Source organism: Pseudophryne corroboree, chromosome 2 (assembly GCF_028390025.1).
Source record: "Pseudophryne corroboree isolate aPseCor3 chromosome 2, aPseCor3.hap2, whole genome shotgun sequence".
Classification (NCBI taxonomy): domain Eukaryota; kingdom Metazoa; phylum Chordata; class Amphibia; order Anura; family Myobatrachidae; genus Pseudophryne; species Pseudophryne corroboree.
Window position 1 is genome coordinate 220,651,949 of NC_086445.1, and position 12,507 is coordinate 220,664,455.

General features: G+C 45.9%; 1 protein-coding gene across 3 annotated transcripts in view; it reads right to left on the minus strand.

The window, feature by feature from the left end:
- KIF5A (kinesin family member 5A) overlaps window positions 1-12,507 on the minus strand; it is a 215,802-nt gene that overhangs the window by 45,301 nt on the left and 157,994 nt on the right. For all 3 annotated transcript variants that reach the window (XM_063952348.1, XM_063952347.1, XM_063952349.1), the window contains one exon: window positions 96-213. In XM_063952348.1, the coding sequence (XP_063808418.1) occupies window positions 96-213 (118 nt within the window). The remainder of the gene's footprint in view (window positions 1-95; window positions 214-12,507) is intronic.

Here is a 12,507-nt window from a genome sequence, read left to right on the forward strand (position 1 = left end):
CATTATATTTATCATAACCCCTTTACATTTTAACAGTCTCTGTTGCTTTGCTCCTCACAGTACATGTGGTAGTGAAAGTGATATCTGTTCAGTACCTTGAGCTTGCATCTTGGTTAGCTCCTCACTTAGCGTGTCATAGGACTCCTCTAGCTGCCGTTTCTTCAGCTCCACGCTGTGCATGTACTCCGTCAGAGATCTGATCTTAGCCTCATGCTACGAAACAATGGAAATAAAACAACACATTAAAATACCTAAAATGAAAAGTGGTGGTGTTACTCATAAGCAACCAGATTGCAGCTATCATTTCTCTACTGCATTCTAAAACATGATACACAGAATCTAATTGGTTACTATAGGCAACACCACCACTTATCTGTTTTCGAAGCTTACATAATCTACCCCATAGTGTGAATAGAATCTGGTATGTCATACAAATGTTGTGATCTAGAAAATTATAATACTATGTCACTATATAACGGAGTCATACTGACTAGAACAGACATAGGCAACCACCGACTCTCCAACTGTTGCAGAGCTATGAGTTGCGGTTGCACGATGGCCGAGGATCTACAGGTTGCGGTAGAAAACACTCACAAATGAAAATGGACAGGGCTTCTAAATTGGGGCACATAGAGCAATACATATTACATATTATTGTAAAGTCTATTAACTTTAATTAAACAGATTTTACACAACACTGAAACAGAGTAAAGTTAGGCTTCACAAAGTCAAATGGGTTATATTGACTGTGGTTTTGTAATTTAATTTAGTTTTAATTTGATTTTGTAAATAACACAAAAAAGGACTTGTGTAGTAGATGATAACTCTAGCAGCACCAGCTAAATCTTACTGCCACGGTAACCCCTTCATGTATATTAATCGTTCAATAAGTAGACCAGGTAAGCAACAACGGAACAGAAATGGCAGGAATAGAGCTTAGAAACAGACAGTGAGTACAATTATATGAATAATCTCTTCTCCTCTTTCCCTCTTGCCCACTCCGGTCAGCCGGTGATCACCGCCTTTCCTCCCCTTTGATTACCACCTCTCACTCCCATGCCTAAGACTTCTCTCACACTGCTCCTAATCTATGGAAAACTCTCACTGTTGCAATCTGACTCTCCACCAGCCAACATTACTTCAAGGGCACCCTCAAATCTCCCTTACACACTAAAGTGCACCAACACCACCCTATAATTTGTTTATGTATTTTCTAAGTGCCTTAAGTAATGTAAGGACAAGGATGAGAGATGTTTATGAGTTGGCAGTGATGGGATTTGGCAAGTGCTTAAATGTAAGAAGAAATACATATGCAGGGCTAAATAAGTTAACAAGCTTTTAGTTGGTAACTGTGCATCCAATGTATTCCTCTCATATTCTATTACACGTTATCATTTTGTATTGCGGTTGAACAGTGAAGCCCTAGGCGTGTGTCCATTCTGCCAGACTCTTAAGACAAAAGTCTTGGGCCTGAATGGTCAGAAAATTAAAAATCTCTAACTAATTTGATGAGAGGTTGGGGGAAAGTACACTGACAGTAGGAGAGTGCCCAGCAATGACTCCTGGGGCACTTCTACTAAAAGATGAAGCAGTGCAGAATATTAAAGAACATGGAAGAACAAAGGTTATGTATAAAATGAGGTCAACATTCTGTTTGTTCTGCTTTGTGAGTTCCCAATCCTTTCTACTCCAAAGCAGCAACTCCAAGGACTACTGGACTAGCCGGAAGACTAAAACATACTTTAGTTGATTAAGTGCAAAATATACAGTACTATGAAACTTTTGCAAGAAACTGTAAATTTTTATAGTAACAATACAAATTTGTATTTGATTCCACAATGCAACCAAAATGTACAATATATGTTCAAAATGACATGTCTAGTAACACATTACCACACACCGCAAGCTGTCCTCCAAGGTACACAGTAAACAGAGGATCGGCGGAGGAGCTCTCTTTACATAGGAGACAAAGACTAAGAAGCAGGAAGAGATAGTATGAACAAACACTATTTTTATTAGTGCAAGCTCGATGGCCTGGCCCCCTGATACCGTTCATTTCCTTTTTCTCAGCCAGTGGCTGACTGGATATATAGAACAGATGAGATTCATTGAAAGTCTTTGGAAACATTGGTCAGATTAGATGCTGAGGCAGACCTACTGGGCCTATTTTCCCTGTAATGCCTATTTTAGATCTCCCTTCCTGGTGCAGCTCCCCCCAACCTTGAGATTCCCACTTAATATGTGATTACTGCGTGAGACTCTACATACAGGTTGAGTATCCCATATCCAAATATTCCGAAATACGGAATATTCCGAAATACGGACTTTTTTGAGTGAGAGTGAGATAGTGAAACCTTTGTTTTTTGATGGCTCAATGTACACAATCTTTGTTTAATACACAAAGTTATTAAATATATTGTATTAAATGACCTTCAGGCTGTGTGTATAAGGTGTATATGAAACATAAATGAATTGTGTGAATGTACACACATTTTGTTTAATGCACAAAGTTATAAAAAATATTGGCTAAAATTACCTTCAGGCTGTGTGTATAAGGTGTATATGAAAGATAAATGCATTCTGTGCTTAGATTTAGGTCCCATCGCCATGATATCTCCTTATGGTATGCAATTATTCCAAAATACGGAAAAATCCGATATCCAAAATACCTCTGGTCCCAAGTATTTTGGATAAGGGATACTCAACCTGTATTAACTATTGAGTATTCAGTGAATGGAGCAGACACAACATACTCTATAATTCCTGCCAGATTTAACAGTCTTGTGTTTTTTCACCAAATCTGTTTTCACTTTTCTTCTGACACTTTCTCAATACCTTCAGCTGTGACATGTACACATCCTTGCACCCCAATTAAACCTACCCGCTCAAAAGGCCTCATTTCCATTATTTATTGTTTACAGATGGTCAGGCCCAGAAAGATCCGCATATATGATGTGACTAATATCTGAGGATTCTCCAACATTACTTTCTTGATAATAAACCTGGTTTTATATCAACTTACATAGCGACCTATTTAGGTTGAGGCACTGTTACATGGCCTTAGAAGGTTAGCCCCATGTGATCAGGAAGGATAGTAATGATTTCATTCTATGTCTAATTTTTGGTTCCTGTGAATTTATTGATAATTGAACTTAGTTTAATACATGTTTATATCATAGATACCGACATTCTGGCTGCCTCCTCCGCACTGTAAAGGGAGGCGTAACAGGGAGGAGCAGGGGGCGTGAGTGTGAGATCGCCCGCCCCCGCTACACTGTCCCAAGATTATCGGCATAGCGGGGCAGGGTCATGATGACGCAAATTGCATCATCGGCACCCCCACGCTGCTGAGGATACTTGAGTGTTTCCTCAGGGGGTGCGGGGACTCGGCTGCCGGCCGGGAGACTTGACAACTCTTCCGGGTGGCCGGGAGTGCCACATGATTTTCTGGAGCCTCCCGGCCATTCCAGGAGAGTAGGTAAGTATGGTTTATATTGAACAGTAATGTTTCTTGAGTCACTCTAGTTTGATCGCAGTGCTTTGGAACTACTGTATAACCTTATTTGTTGATATTTGTATTTGATGTGCAGACCCTAATTAAATGAATAAAAGAAAGAAGATTGATCCACATAAATTCAAGTGGGAGTAAGACACGGGAAAGATCTTGGCCCCAGGAATGGTCTTAAATCAGATACTCTGAGACCGAGAGATCTATTTGCATTTGCTTTAAAGAGAACACATAACAGCTACTACATAAGTGGTATTGCTGAAGAAAAGAAAAACACCCTAAGGTGAGTTTACTCCAGGCGCTGATTGGGGAGATGCACCACAGCAGCTATAACAAAAAGGGGTTGGTCAGACCCCCAAACCACAAATGTATACAGAAGAAAATTGAAGCGCTATTTGGTCATATATGAGAGAAACAGGTCACATGAAAAAACACACATTTATTGATGTAGAAGAATATAATTAAAATAGTTAAAAGTACACAATGAATATATATAAAAAGACACTAGTGGGTGTCAGATCTCAAAGCAGCTGTGCCCCTCTTAGTCCTGATATGAATCAATGAAAGCAGTTCAGACCTGAACGCAACGAAACGCGTTGGTGCTTGGTGCTGTGCGTGCCCACTGTCTGCCAATTCATTTTCCTGAGGAATCTCTACCTGGACCAGGTCCCCACCATCTCTTCAACTTGTGGATCCCCGTTAGAAGAACACCCATTCCCAGCGTGGAATTTCCACACAGCCAAACAAGGGACAAGCTTTTGCGGATGCCTACCGCTTAAACACCTTGAACAACTGCTGGTGGTAAATATTATACCTAATGGAACACTAACGGGACACCCAGAGTTTATCAATAGGGGACTGTTTTATTGGAACAGGTCTGAACTGCTTTCATTGATTCATATCAGGACTAAGAGGGGCACAGCTGCTTTGAGATCTGACACCCACTAGTGTCTTTTTATATATATTCATTGTGTACTTTTAACTATTTTAATTATATTCTTCTACATCAATAAATGTGTGTTTTTTCATGTGACCTGTTTCTCTCATATATGACCAAATAGCGCTTCAATTTTCTTCTGTACTACATAAGTGGTGCCTGGTACCCACTCTACTGTACTTTGTGCAATTTTTATATCTACATCCAGTCACTGCTCAAGGGAAAGCAGATAGGGTGGCTGTCCCATATTTGGTGGAGCTGAAAAAAAGAGTGAGATACTTGAAAGAAATTCATTACCTCTATTATTGATGCCTAGCTTCCATCCTGCCAATGCTACAATCTACTCCTATGTGTTAAAATAAGAATTTACTTACCGATAATTCTATTTCTCGTAGTCCGTAGTGGATGCTGGGGACTCCGTAAGGACCATGGGGGGGTAGCGGCTCCGCAGGAGACTGGGCACAAAAGTAAAGCTTTAGAACTACCTGGTGTGCACTGGCTCCTCCCCCTATGACCCCCCTCCAAGCCTCAGTTAGGATACTGTGCCCGGACGAGCGTACACAATAAGGAAGGATTTTGAATCCCGGGTAAGACTCATACCAGCCACACCAATCACACCGTATAACTTGTGATCTAAACCCAGTTAACAGCATGATAACAGAGGAGCCTCTAGAAAAGATGGCTCACTACAGCAATAACCCGATTTTTTGGTAACAATAACTATGTACCAGTATTGCAGACAATCCGCACTTGGGATAGGCGCCCAGCATCCACTACGGACTACGAGAAATAGAATTATCGGTAAGTAAATTCTTATTTTCTCTAACGTCCTAAGTGGATGCTGGGGACTCCGTAAGGACCATGGGGATTATACCAAAGCTCCCAAACGGGCGGGAGAGTGCGGATGACTCTGCAGCACCAAATGAGAGAACTCCAGGTCCTCCTCAGCCAGGGTATCAATTTTGTAGAATTTTACAAACGTATTTGCTCCTGACCAAGTAGCTGCTCGGCAAAGTTGTAAAGCCGAGACCCCTCGGGCAGCCGCCCAAGATGAGCCCACCTTCCTTGTGGAGTGGGCATTTACAGATTTTTGGCTGTGGCAGGCCTGCCACAGAATGTGCAAGCTGAATTGTACTACAAATCCAACGAGCAATAGTCTGCTTAGAAGCAGGAGCACCCAGCTTGTTGGGTGCATACAGGATAAACAGCGAGTCAGATTTTCTGACTCCAGCCGTCCTGGAAACATATATTTTCAGGGCCCTGACAACGTCTAGCTACTTGGAGTCCTCCAAGTCCCTAGTAGCCGCAGGCACCACAATAGGTTGGTTCAGGTGAAACGCTGAAACCACCTTAGGGAGAAACTGAGGACGAGTCCTCAATTCCGCCCTGTCCGAATGGAAAATCAGATAAGGGCTTTTACAGGATAAAGCCGCCAATTCTGACACGCGCCTGGCCCAGGCCAGGGCCAACAGCATGACCACTTTCCATGTGAGATATTTTAACTCCACAGATTTAAGTGGTTCAAACCAATGTGACTTTTGGAACCCAAAAACTACATTGAGATCCCAAAGTGCCACTGGAGGCACAAAAGGAGGCTGTATATGCAGTACCCCTTTTACAAACGTCTGAACTTCAGGGACTGAAGCTAGTTCTTTTTGGAAGAAAATTGACAGGGCCGAAATTTGAACCTTAATGGACCCCAATTTCAGGCCCATAGACACTCCTGTTTGCAGGAAATGTAGGAATCGACCCAGTTGAATTTCCTCCGTCGGGCCTTACTGGCCTCGCACCATGCAACATATTTTCGCCAAATGCGGTGATAATGTTTTGCGGTTACATCCTTCCTGGCTTTGATCAGGATAGGGATGACTTCATCCGGAATGCCTTTTTTCCTTCAGGATCCGGCGTTCAACCGCCATGCCGTCAAACGCAGCCGCGGTAAGTCTTGGAACAGACAGGGTCCTTGCTGGAGCAGGTCCCTTCTAAGAGGTAGAGGCCACGGATCCTCCGTGAGCATCTCTTGAAGTTCCGGTTACCAAGTCCTTCTTGGCCAATCCGGAGCCACGAATATAGTGCTTACTCCTCTCCATCTTATCAATCTCAGTACTTCGGGTATGAGAGGCAGAGGAGGGAACACATACACTGACTGGTACACCCACGGTGTTACCAGAGCGTCTACAGCTATTGCCTGAGGGTCCCTTGACCTGGCGCAATACCTGTCGAGTTTTTCCCAACGGTTTATAATCATGTGGAAGACTTCTGGGTGAAGTCTCCACTCTCCCGGGTGGAGGTCGTGTCTGCTGAGGAAGTCTGTTTCCCAGTTGTCCACTCCCGGAATGAATACTGCTGACAGTGCTATCACATGATTTTCCGCCCAGCGAAGAATCCTTGCAGCTTCTGCCATTGCCCTCCTGCTTCTTGTGCCACCCTGTCTGTTTACGTGGGTGACTGCCGTGATGTTGTCCGACTGGATCAACACCGGCTGACCTTGAAGCAGAGGTCTTGCTAAGCTTATAGCATTGTAAATGGCCCTTAGCTTCAGGATATTTATGTGAAGTGATGTCTCCAGGCTTGACCATAAGCCCTGGAAATTCCTTCCCTGTGTGACTACTCCCCAGCCTCGCAGGCTGGCATCCGTGGTCACCAGGACCCAGTCCTGAATGCCGAATCTGCGGCCCTCTAGAAGATGAGCACTCTGCAACCACCACAGGAGGGACACCCTTGTCCTTGGTGACAGGGTTATCCGCTGATGCATCTGAAGATGCGACCCGGACCATTTGTCCAGCAGGTCCCACTGGAAAGTTCTTGCGTGGAATCTGCCGAATGGGATTGCTTCGTAGGAAGCCACCATTTTACCCAGAACCCTTGTGCATTGATGCACTGAGAGTTGGCTCGGTTTTAGGAGGTTCCTGACTAGCTCGGATAACTCCCTGGCTTTCTCCTCCGGGAGAAACACCTTTTTCTGGACTGTGTCCAGGATCATCCCTAGGAACAGAAGACGAGTCGTCGGAACCAGCTGCGATTTTGGAATATTGAGAATCCAATCGTGCTGCCGCAACACTACCTGAGATAGTGCTACACCGACCTCCAACTGTTCCCTGGATCTTACCCTTATCAGGGAATCGTCCAAGTAAGGGATAACTAAAATTCCCTTCCTTCGAAGGAATATCATAATTTCGGCCATTACCTTGGTAAAGACCCGGGGTGCCATGGACCATCCATACGGCAGCGTCTGAACTGATAGTGACAGTTCTGTACCATAAACCTGAGGTACCCTTGGTGAGAAGGGTAAATTGGGACATGAAGGTAAGCATCCTTGATGTCCCGAGACATCATGTAGTCCCCTTCTTCCAGGTTCGCAATCACTGCTCTGAGTGACTCAATCTTGAATTTGAACCTCTGTATGTAAGTGTTCAAAGATTTTAGATTTAGAATCGGTCTCACCGAGCCGTCCGGCTTCGGTACCACAACAGTGTGGAATAATACCCCGTTCCCTGTTGCAGGAGGGGTACCTTGATTATCACCTGCTGGGAATACAGCTTGTGAATGGCTTCCAAAACTGTCTCCCTGTCAGAAGGAGACATCGGTAAAGCCGACTTTAGGAAACGGCGAGGGGGAGACGTCTCGAATTCCAATTTGTACCCCTGAGATATCACCTGAAGGATCCAGGGGTCTACTTGCGAGTGAGCCCACTGCGCGCTGAAATTCATTGAGACGGGCCCCCCACCGTGCCTGATTCTGCTTGTAAAGCCCCAGCGTCATACTGAGGGCTTGGCAGAGGCGGGAGAGGGTTTCTGTTCCTGGGAACTGGCTGATTTCTGCAGCCTTTTTCCTCTCCCTCTGTCACGGGGCAGAAATGAGGAACCTTTTGCCCGCTTGTCCACGAAAAGACTGCGCCTGATAATACGGCGTCTTCTCATGTTGAGAGGCGACCTGGGGTACAAACGTGGATTTCCCAGCTGTTGCCGTGGCCACCAGGTCTGAAAGACCGACCCCAAATAACTCCTCCCCTTAATAAGGCAATACTTCCAAATGCCGTTTGGAATCCGCATCACCTGACCACTGTCGTGTCCATAACCCTCTACTGGTAGAAATGGACAACGCACTTAGACTTGATGCCAGTCGGCAAATATTCCGCTGTGCATCACGCATATATAGAAATGCATCTTTCAAATGCTCTATAGGCAATAATATACTGTCCCTATCTAGGGTATCAATATTTTCAGTCAGGGAATCCGACCACGCCAACCCAGCACTGCACATCCAGGCTGAGGCGATTGCTGGTCGCAGTATAACACCAGTATGTGTGTAAATACATTTTAGGATACCCTCCTGCTTTCTATCAGCAGGATCCTTAAGTGCGGCCATCTCAGGAGAGGGTAGAGCCCTTGTTCTTACAAGCGTGTGAGAGCTTTATCCACCCTAGGGGGTGTTTCCCAACGCACCCTAACCTCTGGCGGGAAAGGATATAATGCCAATAACATTTTAGAAATTATCAGTTGTTATCGGGGGAAACCCACGCATCATCACACACCTCATTTAATTTCTCAGATTCAGGAAAACTACAGGTAGTTTTTCCTCACCGAACATAATACCCCTTTTTGGTGGTACTCGTATTATCAGAAATGTGTAAAACATTTTTCATTGCCTCAATCATGTAACGTGTGGCCCTACTGGAAGTCACATTTGTCTCTTCACCGTCGACACTGGAGTCAGTATCCGTGTCGGCGTCTATATCTGCCATCTGAGGTAACGGGCGCTTTAGAGCCCCTGACGGCCTATGAGACGTCTGGACAGCACAAGCTGAGTAGCCGGCTGTCTCATGTCAACCACTGTCTTTTATACAGAGCTGACACTGTCACGTAATTCCTTCCAACAGTTCATCCACTCAGGTGTCGACCCCCTAGGGCAGTGATTTTCAACCTTTTTTGACTCGCGGCACACTTAACAAGACGTTAAAATTGCCAAGGCACGCTTTCTGCCTCAAACGGGAAAAAAAACAAAAAACATACACACTGGCCCCCACAGATTTCAAGATCGGTGGCCCCCACAGTTAACAAACACATTGGCCCCCAGTTATTGAACACATTGGCCCCCATTATCAAATACATTGCCCCCCACAGATATAAATCAAACACACTGCCCCCCCTCCCCTGTAATAGTAAACACTGCCCCCCCTCCCCTGTAATAGTACACACTGCCCCCCTCCCCTGTAATAGTACACACTGCCCCCCCTCCCCTGTAATAGTACACACTGCTCCCCCTCCCCTGTAATAGTACACACTGCCTCCGCTCCCCTGTAATAGTACACACTGCCCCCCTCCCCTGTAATAGTACACACTGCCCCCCCTCCCCTGTAATAGTACACACTGCCCCCCCTCCCCTGTAATAGTACAAACTGCCTCCGCTCCCCTGTAATAGTACACACTGCCCCCCTCCCCTGTAATAGAACACACTGCCCCCAAGGTAATGGTAACCTGCAGTCCTGTTTATTCTTGGTCCGCAGGCAGCACACACCAGCAGGCGGGCGGGAATGAGGTGTGGCGTGTGTGACCTATGTGTCACAGCACGTCACCATAGGTCATAGCCAAGTCGCGGAAGTGCTGAATACGCTGCCTGAGCCTGACGGCAGACGGACCTAGGTATCTCTGGGAGGACGAGGGCGGCAGCGGAGCACTGTTGGCTGTAAGCGGGCGGGCGGCATAGCACTGTGTAAACCATGTCTGGTGGGTGGCAGGCGGCGGGCTGCGGCACACCTGACAACCGCTGGCGGCACACTAGTGTGCCGCGGCACAGCGGTTGAAAAACGCTGCCCTAGGGGGTGACATCACTATTACAGGCAATCTGCTCCGTCTCCACATCATTTTTCTCCTCATACATGTCGACACAAACGTACCGACACACAGCACACACACAGGGAATGCTCTGATAGAGGACAGGACCCCACTAGCCCTTTGGGGAGACAGAGGGAGAGTTTGCCAGCACACACCAGAGCGCTATATATATACAGGGATAACCTTATATAAGTGTTTTTCCCCTTATAGCTGCGGTATTGTTAATACTGCGCCTAATTAGTGCCCCCCTCTCTTTTTTAACCCTTTCTGTAGTGTAGTGACTGCAGGGGAGAGCCAGGGGAGCTTCCCTCCAACTGAGCTGTGAGGGAAAATGGCGCCAGTGTGCTGAGGAGATAGGCTCCGCCCCTTTTTCGCGGACTTTTCTCCTGCTTTTTTATGGATTCTGGCAGGGGTTAAAATTCATCCATATAGCCCTGGGGGCTATATGTGATGTATTTTCGCCAGCCAAGGTGTTTTTATTGCTGCTCAGGGCGCCCCCCCCTAGCGCCCTGCACCCTCAGTGACCGAAGTGTGAAGTGTGCTGAGGAGCAATGGCGCACAGCTGCAGTGCTGTGCGCTACCTTGGTGAAGACAGGACGTCTTCTGCCGCCGATTTTCCGGACCTCTTCTGTCTTCTGGCTCTGTAAGGGGGCCGGCGGCGCGGCTCTGGGACCCATCCATGGCTGGGCCTGTGATCGTCCCTCTGGAGCTAATGTCCAGTAGCCTAAGAAGCCCAATCCACTCTACACGCAGGTGAGTTCGCTTCTTCTCCCCTTAGTCCCTCGATGCAGTGAGCCTGTTGCCAGCAGGTCTCACTGAAAATAAAAAACCTAAAACTAAACTTTTCACTAAGCAGCTCAGGAGAGCCACCTAGTGTGCACCCTTCTCGTTCGGGCACAAAAATCTAACTGAGGCTTGGAGGAGGCTCATAGGGGGAGGAGCCAGTGCACACCAGGTAGTTCTAAAGCTTTACTTTTGTGCCCAGTCTCCTGCGGAGCCGCTACCCCCCCATGGTCCTTACGGAGTCCCCAGCATCCACGTAGGACGTTAGAGAAATGTGGCTAACTAACAACAACTAACTGGAAGAACCTGGAGCTTCCTACATTGGCAGTCATCACAAAGTTTTGGCAGGTATACTGTCTGTAATTCATAAGATGCTTTCTGCATGACTGCCCTACTAATGGTCCTTTATCAACTTTGACCAGATATTCAGAGGCCTCTCACGCTTTAAGGTAATTTCCTTATTGTAGCAAACTCACTATCGGACAGATGTACTAAGTCTTAAAAGGTGTACACACAGGGAGATGTGTGCTGAGCGATCTATCACAGACCGCTCAGCAAACATCTCTCCCTCTGCTCAGCACTCGATGTGTGCTGAGCGGAGGGGGTGGACCGGTCACTTCACACAGCAGTTAAGTGAACGACCTGACTAGATTGTGCCTGCATGCAGGCCGATCTCGAGTCAGCGATAGCGACGCACGGGGCAGCGCATCGCTATTGCTATTGGGGAATTCATACGGAGCGATGTATACTTATTTTCTAAGCAACCGCTCCGTGTGTACCTCCCTTTAGAGAGTGATAAAGTGGAGAACAAGTACCAGCCAATCAGCTCCTAACTTCCATGTTATAGGCTGCTTTGAAAAGTGAAAGTTATGAGCTGATTGGTTGGTAGTTTATCTCTCTCCACTTTATCACTCTGCCCCTATGACTCTAAAGATATCTTCCCCTTTCTCCCTCCTCTTTTCCTAGTCCCTTTCGCTGGTACTAATATATCATACCACTTCTCCTTGCTGCGCCCTGTTGGTAACCAGTCTGTATTCCTCTATTAGCTTTATATATGTTGAATCACATAAATTATATGTAATTTCTAATCTATGTTTAGATTAAAACTTCTTAATTTTTGATAGCAATGTCAGATAGGGCTAAAGGTATTTTGGCACTGCATAAGTCACTCCTGAAGCCCTATGAATCCCGTTTTTGTATGTAATCCATTCCCACTCTCATTTCTTCTTCACCTAAATATCAATAAAATATTATGAAACAAAAAACAATGGAATTACTTTTTGGCTAGATAAGTCATTGCGTCACAGCCAGTATCTGAGCACTCTATTACAAAGTTCAATTCCAAATACCTAAAAACGCAGCTAGGACCTCCTCTGCATAGCTTCTGCCAACCTTTTGCCTACAGACGAGCTTGTATTCAGAATTCCAGCTAGGAGAACAGTAAT